This window comes from Aedes albopictus, chromosome 3, assembly GCF_035046485.1.
Source record: "Aedes albopictus strain Foshan chromosome 3, AalbF5, whole genome shotgun sequence".
NCBI classification, from domain to species: Eukaryota; Metazoa; Arthropoda; class Insecta; order Diptera; family Culicidae; genus Aedes; species Aedes albopictus.
The window spans coordinates 117,951,203-117,972,108 of record NC_085138.1 but is presented as its reverse complement, the minus strand read 5'-3'; the positions used below and the strand labels follow the sequence as shown (position 1 = coordinate 117,972,108).

Below are 20,906 nucleotides of genomic sequence, written 5' to 3'. Positions count from 1 at the left end.
CAAAGTCCAAGATAATGGCCCAGTATTCAAGTTAGTGCCTATTTTATAGGATTTTTAATTCTTGCATTATGGGCATATTTTGTATGAAAATATGTCCAGAATTCAAAATTTGTAATCAGAAAACCCAAGCTGTGCGCTGTTTCACAAGGTCTACAATATGACAGTTTGAATGGAGAAGAATGCCGGTCTTCGTCCAAAACTGGTAACCAGAAAATCATAAACGACATGCCAAAATTCAATACGGCGACTATTTTATGTAATTTTAGGTGCAGAGTCCAAAAATGAATACCAGAACATCCAAGATGGTGTCTCAATGTTCAAGCTAGTTTAGTTGGGGTAGATATCCGGAGTCATAAAATGATGACCGGAAAATCTAAAATGACGTTTCAAAATTTTGCGGCTTCATGACACTTGTTTGGTTTGAGTTTTGGATCGTTGTCTTATACTTTCTGAATATTGGATGTTATGCTAATATAAAATGTATCCATATTGAGTAGATTTAGCAAGCAGTTTTTGTTTTGTATTTATGTCAATGTCATCAACATGTCGCTCAAGTTTTGTTGAAAGGATGTTTTAAAGCACGAGAAAGGCACCATCACCGCTAGGTGGATTAATTAGGGTTTTTTTTTTCTTTTTTTCCCTAAACACTTTTGAAAATTTTATACAACTTTCCCAGTATTATTATATGTATCTGATCAAAAGGTTCACCTTTAATTTTTCCACAAATTCTAAAATACGTTGCCTTTCAATTTTTGTCAAAAATTTTTAATTTGCCCATTTTTTTTTTATTTTTCAAAAACACATTTTCTGTGTTTGCGAAAACATGAGCCCTTCAAGTCATCTCCCATGATGTCTTGAGCGAACTAAAACGACGGTATTTCTAAGAACTCATTTAAATGGTTGACAGAAATTCAACCATGCTGTAATTAAAAAAAAAACACAGACCTTTCAAAAATGGTAGACTTTTAGGCATTTCTATGGTGTTTGAGCATTAGAAACATGAAACATATAGTTGGTTTTGATTTCCGTAAGGACTAAGATGATACAGAAATTCTTTAAAAAATGTTTCAAAGAAAACTAAAGCTTGAGAAATTCGTACGAAAAAAGAAACACTTAAATTTATTGAAATGCTATATCTAAGAATGTCACCATAAATTTCTCCAATTGCGTTGACACAAGTTCTACCACAGGTGTCTGCCAAAAATATCTGTATTCTTTTTTTTCTGGTATTCATTTTGGTATTTTTTTTTTGAAAATATTTGGAAACTTTCAATCTCCAATAAAGCTTATACAATAACTATTAAAATTGTGGGGCAGACTTGGTTTGAAGGAAATGCCGATATAAAATGAAAACAATTAATTTGGAAGGGACCAAAAGCGTTGATCTCCAAATTAGCACAGGACTTAACATCTTGTTTGTGAAGATCGAGAACTATCCTGGAAAAATGCTGAAGGCATTCGTGGTGGAGCTATCGAGGGTATTTTCGATTTTTTTCTGCAAAATTTTTATTTATTAAATCTTGTGATGCTTCTAGAAAACCTCCCTACAGTTTTAAATAGATTTTCGCTGACATGCAACATCCACAAAAAATTGTCAATTGACATATTTTGTGTACATGATAAGCTGCGAATTAAACGTATTCAAAAATTTACGTCATGGTACGATAATCAGGGCCAAATTCATCTCCAGATCGTAGTTGATCAACTGCTTTTAAGTTAGATGAAGCCTTCTTAAATACGTTTCCCTCATAATATCGTTCAGTATTTAATTCCAACAGTACGATGCCTGAAAGAAACGATCAAAAGTATGCTTTATCTAACAAAAAAATAAACGTCTGATGAATTTCGACTTGGAGATTAATTTGACCCCGGTTTATGGTAAACTATTTTCAAAGTCCAGTTTGATGACCTTCAAAAAGATTCTTGACTTGATTTAGGAGGAGAAAAAATAAAAATAAAATAAAACACAAAAAAATAAAGAAAAGCATTTTGATTAATTTTGAGCCCTGAAGAAGATCCCAACATCTGGATCGAAACGTTGGCGATGAGATAAGAAAATCAACGCTTTTCTTGGACTGAAAGCCGAAATCCCACGAGAATTAAGTCAACTTCCCAGTCGAACCTGTACAAGTATTTGCTTCTATAAAAAAATTTCCTTGAAATAAATCAGGCATTTCGAAAGAAATCTCCTAAAATTTTAAAAAATAGTATTGGGAAAAATCTGAAAGAGATGATTTATTTACATAGATTTCCAAAATGATAAAAGAAGAGATTCTTGATGAAATTCTGGAAATGCACACAGATGGATACCACAGTATACAGGGTGTTAGGTTCCTGAGTGCAAACTTTTTAAAGGGAGACAGAGGACCATAAATGGTGAAAAAAAAGTTCTACGCACATGGTCAAATCTTAACCGTTACATAGTTATTGAACTTCCCATGTTTTTGACTCTTATTGCCTTAACTGCCTATATTTTGAAAAAAACTTAACGCAGTTTTTTTTACCCTTAATCGAAAGATTATTGAATTTTATATCAAATGGCATCTTCAAATCGATTGGTTTAGTTAAATAACTAAGTTTTTTAGAGCAAATATCTCAAAAGTAGTGTGTTTTAATTTGTTTTTGTCAATTATCTTTGAAAAATGTGTGATAATTTAAAATTCTTTCTTTGGCAAAATTGTGGCCCCTGTTCCACTCTACAATTCGTTCTTTGACATCAAACGTCTATCTCTTATCGTTTTCTTGCAATTGCGATTTAAACATCGCATTTCAGATCATAAATTTGCAACTGTCATGGTACTAAGCAGTTTTTTTCGCACTGTGCCGCACATTCAAAACAAAATTGCAAGAAAACGATAAGAGCTAGAAGTTTGGTGTCAAAGAACGAATTGTAGAGCGGAACAGGGGTCACAACTTTGCCAAAGAAATAATTTTAATTTATTACGCATGTTTCAAAGATAATTGACAAAATCAAATTAAAACTCACTATTTTTAGCTATTGTGCTCTAGAAAACTTAGTTAGGCCGTTACAAATAATTATTTCACTTTCTGTCCCACCACTCTTTGACTAGTAGAGGGGGGGGGGATAAAAATAATAAAGCATTTAATTTGAAAAATATTAAAAACTCATCGGATTTGTTAAAGAATTTCGAGCAAGACCTGAAATTTTGATAAATATTTTTTTATCTGCCCCCTCAAAATGCAAAATCCAGCCAAAATTTTTTGAAGGGGGGGGGGGGGGGGGAGACAAAAAGTCAAAATAAAATTTGTGTCAGCCTTATTTAACTAAACCAATCGATTCAAAGATGCCATTTGATATAAAACTCGATAATCTTACGAATAAGGGTACAAAAAACTGCGTTAAGTTTTTTTTTTCAAGTTATAGCCAGTTGAGGCAATAAGAGTCAAAAACATGGGAAGCTCAATAACTATGTAACGGTTGAGATTTGACCATATGCGTAGAACAATTTTTTTCACCATTTATGGTCCTCTATCACTCTTTAAAAAGTTTGCACTCATGAACCTAACACCCTGTATATTAAGGCTATTCCACATGATTCTCTGTAGCAACTTTTTTGAAATATTCAATAAACAAAGAGTGCAATTATATTAGAAACACTACTTAGATATGTTGCAAAAACTATTTTGGCAATGTTATCAAGTAATGGGCAGCTTAACAACTTTGCTGGAGACAAAAACATAGCTTTCACTTATTTCAATTTTTTATCTTACTTCTATGAGAATTAATCAAATGAACAAAACTGTTAATAAGAAGTTAATAGTAGTCTAATCCACACAATTTCTTCGAAGACATTAATTTTTTAAATCACTGTTTCAGCTCCAACGTTATTTGGGGTTTTGTAAAAGTGTGCATTGGTATGAAATTGAAATTGAAGTTCAGCCTATTGGACGCAGTGGCTTAATTTACCCAACAGGGGAGGAAAAAAAAATGAAATTGGCTGGTTTCTAGTCTAAAGCACTCAATATTGGACCCCTGCCCAAATGGTCCTACACGGTGTTTGCGTGTAAATTGATATACTCATCCATGGTAACATACCCCCTTGCATAGAATATTCTAGCTACGCCAACGAAAGCACTACACTAAACGGGACCTCGACCGACAACAGCGAAACTAGGAAAATGCATGCGTGAACGGTAGCGCTTGTGTGTAGCGCTTGCGTCTGTACGGAAAAGTTTTTAATTACACACGTTGCCGTCGTCGTCGTCGGGGCGAGTTCACATCGCAGCAACGTTTCAATAATAGTGGAACGAGAGCAATGGCAATCCTTCCTTAGTAGGGTGATGGTGCACAATGTGATCTCCTATAATGCACCACCAGCACCACCCATGTAAAGACTATTTTCCAATTAGTTCGTTTTGCAGTCAAAAAATTGTGTCGGATGAATTATGGTGCAGAAACGACGCTTTAGGAGTCCCAACTGTACTATGTGGTTCGTTGAAATGGACCGAAATGCACACAGAGAGAGAGGTGAAGGTCATGCCGCGTCGCCACCACCCTTCGCCCGCCCTAGTGATTATCTATTTTCAATTTTCACCGGAAAAGTTGTCGGAACTTTGGTCGGGTCGAAAACAACTCATCAATCTTGACGAGTGCTGTGCTGGTATGTACCTACATACGTATGGATGTGAGCGAAGATCACCGCTTTTTGTGGGAAAGGGTAATGTACGCGTAGAGCGATGAAATCGAAGGTTTCAGTTGCCAAATGGATGGTTACTGGTTGAGTTACAGTGCAACATGGTTGTGAACTTTTGCGCTATCTTTATGGGGTAAATGTGTAATTGCTTTCAAAGTTCAAACTAAAGCAAACGTGAAAACATGTGGATGTGGTCAGCCAGATAACGTTAAATTGTAATCTGCTTTACAACCACTACCTCCCTATTAACATACTTCATCGCAATCATTGCGAAAAGAGGTCTACAGATCAACTGGTTCAAGCATGAGATCAGCTCTCGATTGGATTCCGAAAACCCACGTGGTTCGCCTCGTTCGCCAAATAAATCCAGCAAACAACCGTTCCAATCACACGCGACACCTCTCATCGTCGAAAAAGATGCAGAGAGGAGGGCTAGAGGGAGAGAACGAGACGGAGATCTATAAAGTATTCAGAACACCTTCAGGCTACCTCCACACACGACGACGATGGCATTGATTGAATTGCACACATAGCTATAGGGTAGCTGTTCAGTTCATTCTGCCACCAGGCCGCGCCAGCCAGTCAATGAAAGCCGGGAACCGCTGCGCTCTCCCTAGTTGGGAATCGACCTCAACCAGAATCGAGACCGAGCCGAGCAATCAACAGCTGACTTGTACGGGCAGCACGGCGACCGGTGCTGCTGGCAAATCTTCCAGTGCTAATCACCGCACTACATCAGAACGCCATCAAGTCTTCGTGGTGCGGAGCTTAAGTGGAGTTCGCCCACGGTTATCGACCGCGGTTACACAATTCTCAAAACAGGCGTCGTCTCTTTACAGGTATATTTATTTCAAAAGGAAACCGGAGACTGACAGGCTCCAGTGAATCTTGAAAAGAAGAAATCGATTAAAATAATATAATCAAACAACCCAATATGCTTCCTGATAGCAATTGTGTGTGATTTATATAGGCTCTAGCCTTGATACTCCCCTGGGGCTTTAGGACATTATTTGGTCGAATGACGTTTGGTCGAATGACATTTGGTCGAAACCCTTTTTGTGGAAGAAGAAGCATATGACATTTAGTCGAATGGACAATTCGTCGAATGGACATCTGGTCGAAAGATACTAACTGATGAAAAGAGATTTAAGTGAAAAATAATATAGATTGTGGTATCATAATTTATGTGTTACATACTGAACTTATTTGGTTGAAAGTACGTTTGGTCGTATAGCAATTTAATCGTATTTAATAATATTCAACATTAAATAGCAAATATTTTAGTGCAGTGTAGTTTTCGTTGGCATTGTTGAAGTAGTAGATTTCTCCTTATTTTTAATATCGGCTCTTCTTTCAGGTTTCATCATTTCATTGCGTTTTTGTGTAGAATATACTGACTATTCCATCAAAAGTTTCTCCTTCTTTTCAAGATATCCTGTTCTTTCAAGTTTGTTATTTGTACTGAGAGTGGACATTATGGTTACATTATTTTCCACTCAAATCTCTTTTCATCAGTTAGTGCCTTTCGACCAGATGTCCATTCGACGAATTGGCCATTCGACTAAATGTCATATGCTTCTTCCACAAAATGCGTTTCGACCAAATGTCCATTCGACCAAATGTCCGTTCGACCAAATGTACTTTCGACCAAATGTCATTCGACCAAATGTCTTTCGACCAAATGTCATGAATCCCTCCCCTGGAACTCCCTCTGGAACGTTCCTAAAAGGCCGTTAATGCCCCTTGAAACGGTTTTGTAACGCTTTGAAACCCCATTGATATGAATTTGAAACCTTCTGAAAGCTATATAAAACCATGGAAACCGGTTTTAAACCCCCTGGCATGCCCTGAATCTACTTTAAACCGCCCTAAAATGCCCTAAACAACCCCTCCCCCTCCTGAAAACACCATAAAATGTCTCATCACGCCTTGATACGTCAGCACCAGGGATGCCATATATACAGATTTATCTGTATTATACAGATTTTTTTAGCATCTGTATGGATCTCGTTTTATATGAAATACAGATTTTTGAGCTGTATGGGATACAGATGTTTGAAAATCATAATACAGATTTTTCATAAATTCTTCTAGCATCCCTGGTCAGCACGCTTATCAACCCCTCTGAAACATTCCTAAAACCTTGAGAAAATACTACAACCTCCGGAAACCCTTTTGAAATTCCTCTGAAACAGACCACAACGCCATGTGATTCCTTGCAACTCTTCTGAAAACCCCTTGGGAGCACAATAAAATCCTTTGAACTCGCCTCTTTAGCCCTTCTAAAACTTCAATGAAATTTGAAAATTGAAAATCTGGCAATTTTGCAACAGCCACATTCTAATTCAAACTGTAAGCAAATACTGGATCTTGGACGTTCACTGAATTTTTCTCTATGCCTGTAAGATTATGCACGGAAAAACAAATAAAAATGAAAATTTCAGTACTGATTCTTCCACTATTGGTAAATCGTATCAGTCAGAATGGTAGCTGTTAATACCACGGTGGGAGAACTGAAACCAACGAAGTATCACTACGAAGCATCCACGTATAAAGGAGAGTACCGTTAGTTTTGAGTTCAATCAGTCTGTGAATTTTGACACCACAGTGGGATCCAACATTTGTTAAATCACGGTGTGTCTGGTAGAAGAAATTTATTACAAAAAAATGGGCATCGCTAATTTTTACGCTACGTGAAATTTGACGCTACCAGCTTTCATTCAAGCCCAACATCGAAATATTCCATCGGGGGAACTTTTTCATACAAAAATTGGGTATGTTTGTTAAGTAGAAATAGGGATTAATTTGGAACCGTGCATTTTATATGGGGAAAAACAGTATTCTGAAAAAGTTGTTCGGGATCCCTCGGTGGATTTTTTTGAGGGACCCTGCAAATGAAAGCTGAAAGCCTCTATTTTTGAATAGCGAAAAATTTGACGATGCCCATTTTTTTGTTATAAACTTTTCCCATGCACACGCCGTGAAATTCATTACACCTTGTTTTCCGATAATGTTGTGAAAAGATCCACACAAACCATGTACATGTTAAGGACAGACTTGTTAGAATCCCAAAATGGCCGACTTTGGCACCTACTCACGATTTCGAGGGCACAAATCTCTTCGTTAACAAAACCAACGCACCTGATCTTCTTATTTTAAGCTTGTTACGAGTGAGCAAGAACAGAATAATGAAATGCACTGATGTGTGAAGCTTGCTTCTTGAGATTTGTGCGTTTGAAGTTCTGATGCACTGTTGAAGCGGGATTTAAAGACGTTTGTCCTTAAATAACTATCAATGAAAATTCATGTAAGAGAGCAAAGAAAAAACATAAAAGCGTGTTGCTGTCATAAACCGTTATGTAGAAGCAAGGATGGGAACACTCACTTGCAAAGAGTTACACTCACTTGCTATTTTCTCAGCTCAGAAGCGTGCAATTAGGAAATGATGTATGGACGACTTTTGCTTTGTGGTTTTGTCTACAAGTTTGCCGAATAGAGTAGAGGTCGCACACGCATGCCAAAATCGTGAGGGGGCTGCGAAAGCAACTCTCCACGAGGTGAATGTAATTCACACTCACCTTGTGGAGAGTCGCTTTCACCGTTCTGTCACGACTTTGGTATGCGTGTGCAACCTCTACTCTTTTCGGCAAACTTGTAGACAAAACCACAAAGCAAAAGTTGTCCATACATCATTTCTTGATTGCACGCTTCTGAGCTGAGAAAACAGCAAGTGAGTGTAACTCTTTGCAAGTGAGTGTTCCCATCCCTGGAACTTCGCTGTGGTGTCAAAATTATGCAGGTGAGTGAACTCAAAGTTCATCGATGCCTTCGGCAATGAATCAATATTCGTGTTCACCCGTTTTACAGTTGGGCGTTGCCGTGTTATATAGACGAGTGCATGGATGAACTGAATTCTTCGCGGTCCGAGAATTTTGACGCTAGTGCGGGGCCATTCCCAATCAGAATTGTTCAGTTCATCAGTGCACTTGTATATCCAGCAGGCTACGAAAACGAATTCATTATAATGAATTCGTGCAGAAATCCATATACGGGTGCACCAATGAACATAGAGTTCACTGAGCCTGAAAAATTTTGACACCACAGCGGGGTTGACACTCAACAACTTCTATACAGAGATGCGTTACCAAAATATTTTTTTCTGTGATTTCTCAAATGAATGTTAATGTAAAGTAGTGCATGTGCATGTAGCTAATGCACTAGCTCTTATTTTTGCATCTTCATCGCCAAAACTTGATGAAATAAATTCAACAAATTTTCAACTGGGTAGAAGTTGTTGAGAGTCGATCCCGCTGTGGTGTCAAAATTCGCTGACCGAGGCAACTTTCAGAAGGTGGTGCACTCGTCTATTGGCTAGAAGAAGTTGTTCACCTAGAATGAAACAAAAGCCAAATCTACTATTTCTGCTCATTGAATCGTACGGAGAGAAAGAGTGGAGTTGACGCTTGGTTCATCCAAGGGAGCTTCCCTATGCAGTTATGCACGTGTTCACTCGTTTGAATTCTGAGCGGAGCCCTGTTATCTAGGTATTTTCTGTAAACACGCCACCGCTTAAATGAACTCTTGTAGAGGTTCATGGAGTTATGCAGAAGTTCACGGTGCCGTGTTTATGGAAAATGAACTTGTTTCCATGGCCACCTGCATAGCATGGTATCGCCTAAAAGTCAAGGTGAATACATGCATTGATTCATAGTGCTTATGGTGTGCGAGAAACAATCAGTGATCACCTAAACCGCTCATATTACTTAAAATACTTAATACAACAATGGCTTTTAAGTGATGTAAAAGCATTTTAACTGCATTCTCCATACATCTTTCTCGCTTGGTTCACTCAAAGAGTTACTGTAAAGGCAATTCATTTAAATCGTTAACGTGTAAGAGTAAGTTGCTAATTTTATATCGTGGGTGTATATCAGTGACAGAGAAAGGAACGAAATTCATCTCCGGTAGATGGGCGAGTTCACGGTGGTTGACATGGTCACTGGATCCGGGAATATTGACAGTAGTGAAGGATGATATACAGTATGACCCATAAAAAAATGCGACATTCCATTTTTTTGCGGTATTTGATGATGTTTAATGAAATATTCCGAATAAATTAAACCTTTTTCTATTACGATACAATAAGGAGGTCATTGTCATACAGGATCTCTAAAATTTTTGTCAAAATATTCATTGGTTACGTATATGGGATACCTTATCAATGTGAACAATGTCTAAATAAAATCAAGTTTTCCTCTAATTTTCAGAGCAAAATGAACTAAGGTAAAAACTTTTAAACACATGGAAACCATGAAGAAATATGTACTCTTTAATACGCCCATGTTTGAAAAATATTTTAAAAATAATTTCAAATGTTTAGGAAACAAAAACTAAAAAAGGTGCTACATATTAAAAACCGTATTTAAGATAAATTAATAAAAAACTTAACACTGTTTGAATATTTTTCAAAACAATTTTTTGTCGATGAAGGCATATAAACCTACCTTTATGATAGATACAAATACTAAATACTTAAAAACAATTTCATGCTTAAAACATAATATTTTCTAAAAATTATCATTTGTCAAATAATTCAATTTTCAGAAAATGTCTCTTAATTTATAAGTTAATATTTTTTTCGTTCTTGTCCGACGAACCAACGAACTCCTGAAGACCTTATCCAGCCATTAAAGTACTATTTTGAAAATAAAATTTGATTTAATGTGATTGAAGGCAATTGAAAGAAAATTATATCCTTAAAAAACGGCTTCTGGCGCGTGGACGATTTCGACATCCATATGTTCAACGTTATATTTCCAAGGTATGTGCATGAAATCAGTCTATGTTCCTTTGCCATTATCAGATTAGTGACTCTACTATACTATCCAATAGATACATGCAAGGTTAATCAGTTCGAAGTAGGGGAACAATGACTGTGAAAACTGTCGCATTTTTTTATGGGTCATACTGTATAAGATCAATAAACTCCTCGTACTGCCAGCTCCCTTACAAATGTACTAATTTATCTAACGTATAAGGATCTATGTGAAATATCCAACAGATCCATGGTGAAATTATCAAAACACTACATATATTGTGTTTTTTAGACTGATTTTTCAAATTTAATCCTTCAAAACAAATTACCGAACGAATCAGAGCAGTTGTTCCTGCAAGAAATGTTCAAAAAAATCGTAATATTGAACGGAATTCTTGCAGAAATTCTCGGAAAAATACATGTACAAGTTCTTAAAAAATCGATGGAAGCTTTCCTGAAGTATTTCTTGTAAAAATACCTAAATAAAAATTCTTGTCGGAATTTCTGATAGAACCCTTGATGATGATTGGAATTTTAAAAGCACACTTGGAGGGATATTTCAAGAAATGTTTGTTTTTCAGTGTTTCTATTACAAAGTCCTTGCAAGAATAAGTGAAGCTGCTCTTAGTGGCAAGCCGTTAAAAAAACATTGGAGGAAATCCTTGAAAAATCTTTGGAAGGAATGATACCTAAACTAATTCTTGGTAGAGTTTTTGAAAAAGGCCCAGGAGAAACTGCTAAAGCAATCATTTGAGGAATTTCTAAATAAATCTTCGGAAGAATTTTTTGGAGAAAACAGGGGAAAATTTCAAAAGGAATGCTTATTCCTGAGAGTTTCCTGAAGGCTTTTTTTGTGGAAATTCCTAACAAAAATCTTTTGCGGAATTTTTAAGATATTCCATCAGGAAATTCTTGAAGGAAAACTAAGATGATTTCTTGGAAGAATCATTGGAGGAACAATTGAAGAAATCCTACAAAAATTTTCTGTAGGAATCCTTTTTAAATTTTTAAAGTTTTTGAGGATTTCCTAAAGGAATCATTAAAGGAATTTCCGTAATATTACTTGGCAGAGTTCCATAAGAAATTCTGTGTTAAGTAGTTGTTGTCCTGCAGGAGTCCCTGCTAGAATCCTGTAAAAAAAAAAAATCAAAAATGCGTTTTTGGGAGAACTTGTTCCATGCTTTGAGAAATTCGGATCTTGAAGGAATTTTGGAAGAAAATCTTTTTTCGTAATTCCAGTAAGAATTCTCGGAGGAATTTCTGCAGAAATTCTTAGTGAAATTTCTGAGGAAATCCCTAGAACTCCTCCTTAAAGAAATGTTTGAAGATTTTTTGGATAAACTACATTGAAAAAAAACCCTAATTAATCCACCTAGCGGTGATGGTGCCTTTCTCGTGCTTTAAAATATCCTTTCAACAAAACTCGAGCGACATGTTGATGACATTGACATAAATACAAAATGAAAACTGCTTGCTAAATCTACTCAATATGGATACATTTTATATGCTAATCCAATCTTTAGCTAGGGAATCGCGCTACTTGGGCAGTGGCTTCTATATTCGTCTGTTTTCCACTATAACTCAGTCAAATTTGAACCAATTGACACAACTTTTGGAATGTGGTGAGATAGGTATAGTATCTACCCGTGTACAACATTTCAAGTCAATTTGTTTAAAATTGACTGAGTTATAGTGGAAAACAGACGAAAATAACAGACGAAGAAAACCACCGCCCAAGTAGCGCGATACCCTAATCCAATCTTTCCAATACATCTAATATTCAGAAAATATAAGACAACGATCTAAAACTAAAAAAAAAAAAAAACAAGTGTCATGAAGCCGCAAAATTTTGAAACGTCATTTTAGATTTTCCGGTCATCATTTTATGACTCCGGATATCTACCCCAACTAATCTAACCGCCATCTTGAACATTGAGACACCATCTTGGATGTTCTGGTATTCATTTTTGGACTCTGCACCTAAAATTACATAAAATAGTCGCCGTATTGAATTTTGGCATGTCGTTTATGATTTTCTGGTTACCAGTTTTGGACGAAGACCGGCATTCTTCCCTATTCAAACTATAGTCATATTGAAGACCTTGTGAAACAGTGGACAGCTTGGGTTTTCTGATTACAAAATTTGAATTCTGAACATATTTCCATACAAAATATGCCCATAATGCAAGAATTAAAAATCCTATAAAATAGGCACTAACTTGAATACTGGGCCATTATCTTGGACTTTGGACCGCTATTTTGGATACTCTAGTGGACTCCAAACAAATTTCCCATACCAAATACACTTATTTTACATAGTTTTAGAGCTCAAAATTCCTTAAAAAAGCCACCATCTTCTGTTTACGCGATCAAATTCTTATTTTTCAACGTTGACCAATCCTGCTATAACTTTACACCTTAGGAATCTGAAATGGTACGATTTGATGAGATCGCTTTAGTTTTGTCTATATTTTGTTCTCATATATGAGAAATTAGACCTATTCGTCACTGTTGTGCATACCTAATGTTTATCAGGCCATTAAACAAAGCCACGATTTAATTTTTCACATAAACGTTGGTTCTGCTACACAACAGCTAGTCTCTAATGTGATTCAAGGCTATTTTCTTGCTAACCGTCATTAGATTATCAAAAAATCTGCGATCTGATGTGTCGTATGTATGGATTTGGTTCATTTTTATACTTGGTCATTTTCGGTGGGATAGCCGGATCTGATTCCATGAGTCATGGACCATGACACTACCGGTTGTCCCAATTATGGCCTGAGAATATTTTATTGCTATTTATTCACCTTTAGCTAATCACCGCGATTTGATATATCGCATGAATGGGTTTGCTTCACTTTTACTTCTAACCACTTTCGAAGCCACAGCTGAACCCGCAACGCTACCGGGAATCTAATGTGGTCTGACCCTATTTTTCCATCAGGTTGTCGTTAAGTCGTGATCAGTCTTCGTTCTACTACAGTCAGGTCTTTTTTTACGCGGTTTTCATTTACGCGGCCGCGTAAAAAAAATCTACATACAAAAAAAAATTTCATCGTCTTATTTTTGCATGATTCGTCGAGAAATGGTGAGACTTTTTTTACGCGGTTTTTCGAATTTTGAACTGAGTTTTTTTTTACGCGGTACGTATCCCCCGCGTAAAAAAAAACCTGACTGTACTCGTGTTGTGTGTAGGTAAGAGGTAACGATAGCGCGCGAATGTAACAAAGTCGACTGACACCCGACTGCGGCAACGAAATGAAGGTAGTAAAAAGTGTCGAATGTTTACAAGACTGGTCGTGATTTGGTGTACCGCATCCATGGGTTTGGATAAATTTTACATTTTACTACCCGGATCTGATTCCGGGTAACTACCGGCTGAACCAAATATGGTCTAACATTATTGTCTTGTTAACTGCTCATCGGTTAACCAAAAACGTTGCAAATTGAAGGTGTCACATGCAGGGTTTGATAATTTCGACGGGACTCTCTGAACCAATTCCGGACCACTACCAGTGACGTAAGGCTATTTTCTAGCTAACTGTTCATCAGGTTATCGCAAAAGCCACGATTTGATGTGTCACATGCCTGGATTTGGTTCACTTTTACATTTGGCCTCTTCCGGCCACTCAAAACCGATTCCGAAACACTTGCTAACCGTTCATTAGGTAATCTAAAAAGCCGCTATTTGATGTGACGCATGTACGGGTTTGTTTCTCTTTCAGATTTAACTACTTCGGCGGGAACCCCGGAACGGGTTCCGGAACACTACCGGTTCATATATGATCTGAGATGGTTTTCCTGCTCATTGTCCATGCCGTGGTTTGATGTGTCGCATGTATGGGTTTGCTTCAATTGTATATTTGGCCACTTCCAGAGGAACGCCTAGAACCGGTTTCGGAACATTACCGGTTCAGATATGATCTGAGACTATTTTTCTGCTTACCGCTCATCAGGTTATCGAAAATGCCGTAGTTTGATGTGTCGCATGCATGGGTTTGGTTCAATTGTATATTTGGCTACTTCCAGCGGGACGCCTAGAACCGGTTCCGGAACACTACCGGTTCAGGTATGGTCTGAGATGATTTTCCTGCTCATTATCCATCAGGTCATCGAAAATGCCGTGGTTTGTTGTGCCGCATGCATGGGTTTGGTTCAATTGTATATTTGGCCACTTCCAGAGGAACGCCTAGAACCGGTTTCGGAACACTACCGGTTCAGATATGATCTGAGTCTATTTTTCTGCTTACCGCTCATCAGGTTATCGAAAATGCCGTAGTTTGATGTGTCGCATGCATGGGTTTGGTACAATTGTATATTTGGCCACTTACAGCGGGACGCCCAGAACCGGTTCGGGAGCACTATCGGTTCAGATATGGTCTGAGACTATTTTCCTGCTTAACGATCATCAGGTTATCGAAAATACCGTGGTTTGATGTGTCTCATGCATGGGTTTGGTTCACTTTGATATTTGCCACTTCCGGCGGGACACCCGGAACCGGTTCCGGAACACTACCGGTTCAGATATGGTCCTAGACTATTTTTCTGCTTACCGCTCATCAGGTTATCGAAAATGCCGTGGTTTGATGTGTCGCATGCATAGGTTTGATGCATTTTCATATCCGGTCCCTTCCTGGGGTACCGTTCCGGAACACCTAAATGGCCATATCTCCGGAACGGCTGAACCGATCCGAACCATTTTCAATAGGAAACAATGGGACCAGATTCCGCGTCGAATGAACCGTCGGTCATTGAAATCGGATGAGGTTTACTGCCAAAAAGTGATGTGAGTTTTTTTGTACACACACATACACACACACACACATACACACACACACACATACACACACACAGACATCACCTCAATTCGTCGAGCTGAGTCGATTGGTATATAAGACTTGACCCCTCCGGAGGCTCTATCAAATTTTCGTTTTTGGAGTGAACATATAGCCTTTCGGTACACCTTGGTGTACGAGAAAGGCAAAAATCATAGAATAATCGCTAGAGGAATTCTTCGACAAATTTCTGGAGATTTTACTGGAGGAGTAGTTACAAATTCACCTGAAGGTATCCTCGGAGAAATTCATGAGAGAGTCCTTGGACTTCTTAAGAATTGTTTAGAATTTTAGATGAATCCCTGATGAAATCTGTGGAAGAATATAAGGAGGCATTGTGAAGGAATCATGGGAGAAATTTCTGTTGAATGGCTTTGGGTCTCCAGATAGCCTGGTAGTTAAGGCTATGGATCGCCAATCCGGAGACGGCGGGTTCGATTCCCGTTCCAGTCGGGAAAATTTTCTCGACTCTCTGGGCATAGTGTATCATTGTACTTGCCTCACAATATACAAATTCATGCAATGGCAGGCCAAGGAAGCGCTTCAATTAATAACTGTGGAAATGCTCGAAAAGAACACTGAGTTGAAGGGATGCAGCGAATGAAGATGAAGAAGAAGAAGGCTTAGACGTATTCTATGACGAAATCCTGAAGAAATTCTTGGGAGAGTTCTTAAAGAAATTTCTGTAGAAATGCCTTAAAAAATGAATGCACATATACTTGAAGAAATTTGGAATTCATGGAAAAATTCTTGTAGGAATCCTTGGAGAAAGTTATGTACGAAGCCTTGAAAGAAATAATGAAGGATTCCCTGGAGAAATTATTGAAAAAAATGGGAAGAATTCAACGAAAACCTTTATAGAAATTCCAGTACGACTTCTTGGAGGAATTTCTGCAGAAATTCTTGGTGAAATTTCTGAGAGAATCCCTGGAACACCTCTTAAATGAAATTTTTGAAGAATTTTTTGGATAAATTGCATAGAAAAAAAATCATAGAATAATCGCTAAAGGAATTCTTCAAATTTCTAAAGATTTTCCTGAAGGAGTAGTTACAAATTCACCTGAAGGTATTCTCGGAGAAATTCTTCAGAGAGTCCTTGGACTTCATAAGAATTGTTTAGATGAATATCTGATGGAATCTGTGGAAGATGCTAAGGAGGCTGTCTCGTCCAGCGATTAAGTTGGCTCCTACGTTGTGTGATTTTACTACTTAGAAATTTCTGTTGAATGGCGGTTGTTTGACATATTCTATGACGAACTTCTGAAAAAATACTTGTGAGAACTCTTGAAGGAATCACTGTAGAAATTCCTCTAAAAATCAATGTAGATATTCCAGGAGAATTCGTAAAGGAATTTGGAATGCATGGAAACATTCTTGTAGGAATCTTTGGAGAAAGTTGTGAACGAAGCCTTAACTAATGAAGGATTTCCTGGGGAAATCCTTTAAAAAAAATGGAGAATTCTGTAAAGAATCTTTGGAAGAATTTCCGGAAAAACCTTAGAGCGTTCTAGAAAGAGGAGGTATTCCCGAGGAATTCTGAGAGGAATTTGGAATCCACAGAGAAATTCTTGTAAGAATCCTTGGAGATATTTATGAACGACGCCTTGGAAGAATTTTTGAAAGGTTTCATGGAGAAATACTTGAAAAATCCTTGGAGGTTTCAAAAGTTTCAAGTAATTTACGAAAAATCCTTAGAGCGTTTCTAGACAGAAGTCACAGAACGAATAGAAGAATTCTTCAAAAAAAAATCTGAACGAGTCTCTGATAAACATTGGGGAGGAATTCCTGAGCGAATTCTTGGAAAAAATCGTGTAGGAACCCTGAATTTCTTGGAATATTAACCTTTCACTTATTTGACTTCTTAAGGAGTTTTCGCCGAGGACCCGAGGCAAACCATAAAGAAATCATTTTGAAAATATCTGAAAGAATCCTTGAAGTATAATTGCCGAAGAACTGCTTGAAGCATTTCATGTATATATTTTCGGAGCCCTACCAGAAAGATTCCTTGGACTACTTGCTAAAAAATGCTTTGTTAAAATTTTTGAAGGAGTTTTTGGATGATTTGCAGACGGAATCTTTATAGAAACTCCATGTAATATCAGAAGATGTTTTTTACCGCTTGAAGAAATATCAGAATATTTGTTCGTCTCTCTACGACTCTTACTTAAATTCTTACTGATGATCCCAAGAATTTAAGTAAGAGTCGCAGAGAGACTGTTCGAGAAATCCTTGGAGCGTAATCTCAAGTATAATCTCCTCAAGAACTTTAGGGGATTTTTTTTTTGAAAAACGTTGAAAAGCATTTCACGACCTTACATAATAGCTCGACAGTTCATAAGATAGCCATAAAAACTCTTAAAAGTTTTTTTTGTGCAATGTACGTTTAATTGACAAATTGAGAGATATATTTGTGAAAAAAATTATTACTTGTTATGGTGGGATTCGAACCCACGACTCCGTATCGCTAGTCCAGCACTTTAACCAACTGAGCCACAAAACAAGTTGCGGTTCTGCGCAATAGAAAATCAAACTGGATTCGAAGCACCACCCTAACTAGATCCGTTTTTCACAACTGTATCTTTCCTTCTTCCTTTGTCAATCTCCCGCACTCTCGCGGGCCATAAACAACAAGTGTGAGCGTATTGTTGATTAATACCGATATTAAAGTTCAACTGGCACATACTTCGTCACTAATCATTTGATCGGTGCAAGCTCAGCTTCGTAAGCCTCGCTGAAGATCCAGACTTTCTGGAACGAAAATTATCGGACTTTTCTCTATGGAGAGATTGATACGAGTCCATGTAAAAATCTGTGTCATATGTTTTTCATCGAAAACTTACCTGCTTCATGCATTCTTAGTACGACATATTTCTTTCATTTGATGGCAAAGTAATAAGTAACCTTACATCTAATATATTAGAGGGAGTTATATACACTGTGCATCGGGAAGGAAAGGGGGTCAACATTCAAAGCAAAAATAAAACCAAAAAGCAGTATCGTGCATACGTTTGTTTTTTTTTTGCCAATCGTGTATTTGTTCAACAAAACCATCCATTTTTTTCTTCGTTTGACATAACCAAGCATAACCATTAACATAATTGTGTCCGACACTTTAGTCTAGCTCTAAAACAAGCAACATATATCGATATAGTTGGAAAATCATCATTATTGGGAACACACACACATGGAAATAAAGATAAAAAAGTTAGGTACACTCTACTCTACAGAAAAAAAAAAACAAATCATTAAAATTAACACAATTTGTCGGAAAGATTCTTCGCGGTTCGACTCCAGTCCCTATTGCTTACTACGTATAAGTACATCATTGATCAATCTCTGTTCCCTAGGTGTATTGGTGTTTCATCGTTTCCGAAGGAGGTAGTTCAAAAGTGTGTTAGTGTCATTTGCATTTTTAAAACAATAGGAATGTTCTTCTGCCACCGCACTGCCTGCCACACAACTAACTGATCCCGATCGTTGTCGTTCCGTGGCTGCCTTCTTGTGGTAATTGTGAGTGAGCTCGTTCTGCACTGTCTCCTTGCATCAGTGTGGGTGAGTGTGTGCGATTGTTGGTATTTTTTTGCGTGCGTTATCGACAGAATCGTGCAAGGAGGAGCGGCCTACACTTCGAAACCAATCGGGAGGAGAGTTGTAGTTGTGGTCGTCTTCTTAGTGGTACTTAGTGCAGTGTGACCAGATTTTTGTTTTCATTGAGTTTGTGTGAGTGAGCGTTTGTGTTTTAGTAAGCGTGCGATTTCACAAACAAACTGGCGTTGGCGGCGTACGAGGGAATCGAACCGGCGACGTATTTTGCTTGGCATGCCAATCCGTTAGCCTGAAATTGTGACGGTGGTGATTTTTTTAAACAAAATAAAATAAAAAGCCAATCGGGGGTCATTTTGCGGGGTGTGATTAAAAAGGATGGTTGATGACAACTTAAATGTAAATATGAGAAAAACAATTTATGATAGATGCGACATGGAAGACGATGAGGTTGGTGGAGTTTGAATGAAGTTTAGATATTTTTACTCATTTTTATAAATTTTTACCCACATTTCACAGTTTTTGAATATGTACTTTAATAGCATTTTTTTTAGAAATTTATAAGTTTATTTCATTTAGAATTTGAATCTTACTTGCTTTTGAAGATTTTCAGATTGACTGCTTTTGAACAGAGTAGGGTTGTGCGATATTAATTTTGGGTATACCAAGTCACTAGCGTGCGCAGCTTTTTCTTTTTTTCTCGTTTACTCTCTTTGATATACACAAAAAAAACGAGATAAAAGAGGGGGCAAGTGCCCCCTCTTTTATTTTTTTCTTTCTCGTGTTTTTTTCACGAGAGTGAGTGAGAAAAAAGAAAAAAGCTTCGCACGCTAGAGAATCAAGTACATATGTGCTTAAAAGCTTGTGATGGAAAACACCGCGATTTGGTAACGGAGGGTGTGTTTTTGAACGAATTCATAAACTTTCAGCACATCTCAACCCACCAGAAAAAATAGTGAAGTTGGTGGGCAACAACCTTTCCGGCATCGAAGTAATGTGCTCGCACAGTTCTGTTTTGCTCTGCCTTCATGTAACAAATTATAAAATCCGGATTGCGTTGCGAGACGATAATCGACTACAACGACCACGCTCGTTCGCTTGCAGAATTAGGTAAAGTACCTGGCGGCAGTTCGCTGCGATGATGCAGGTATGACGTCAGAGCAGCAGTGGTATGAAATATGAAATCAGCTGTTACGCGCTTCGTCGTCGCCATGTCAACAATAACAACAGTGAACGGGGCATACGACCACAACGCCGACGACATTGACCGAGATTCCGGAATCCGTGAACTTGGCAATTGTGTGGCTGTGCATAACAGTTGCTAGGGGTGGGCGTTGTCGCTCTTTGGAGAGGAAAAAACAAATCTGCGACATTTAAAGGAATGGTTGCATTTTTCTCATTTTTTCTTTCAAGGCAATGGTGAATGTCGAACTTTTTAAAAAATATTCTAAAATCGCGAAAACCAAGGAAAGGACAATTTTGCAATGTTTTAATATCCTTTTAAAGTCTAACATTTGTTCTTTTCTTCTTTTTAATTTCATAAATGTTGACGCTAATGCTGAATCTTCGTAATTTATAACTCGACTTTCATTAGACTTTTTAGACTCTTAGTAGACTTTTCATTTTTTTCATTTTTTTTTTTATTTTTTTCAAATCATCGTTTTAAAATGCCTTATAGAGAACTCTACTTTGGTTAAACAGTTAACAAACTGAGCCTGGGGCAGGAAAAATCTCCAGAATAAAGACCAAAGAATTTAAGAGACGTAATTTTGAGAAAATAAAAATAAAAAAACGCAAGAGAATTAAAAAAAATTCCAAAAAAATAACTAGTTTAAAAACAGGAACTACTACCGTCAGAATTTGTATATTTTTCTGGAATCAAAAGCATGATTCAAAACTGTCCCAATTTTAATACAAAATGTGAGCGGGAAACACTAGTGCAACTGGAAAGTCCGGAGCCTTAAAGGTATGGGGGTGGTGAATCGATGCTGTAATAAAAGGTGGAGGGATGCGATGCTGAGACGAATGCAATGAAAATACAACTGGAATTGAAAA

At 37.4% G+C, this 20,906-nt stretch overlaps 1 protein-coding gene across 2 annotated transcripts in view; it reads right to left on the bottom strand.

The window, feature by feature from the left end:
• The window catches only part of LOC109433355 (fructose-bisphosphate aldolase), a 102,369-nt gene that overhangs the window by 32,880 nt on the left and 48,583 nt on the right, over positions 1–20,906 (bottom strand). Inside the window, exon 5 of one of the 2 annotated variants that reach the window (XM_062842504.1) lies at positions 18,303–19,143. The exons of the other annotated variant lie outside the window; for it this stretch is intronic. Coding sequence (XP_062698488.1) covers positions 19,048–19,143 — 96 coding nt within the window. The 3' untranslated portion in view covers positions 18,303–19,047. Of the gene's footprint in view, positions 1–18,302; positions 19,144–20,906 lie in introns of those variants that run through there. 2 annotated transcript variants of the gene reach the window in all.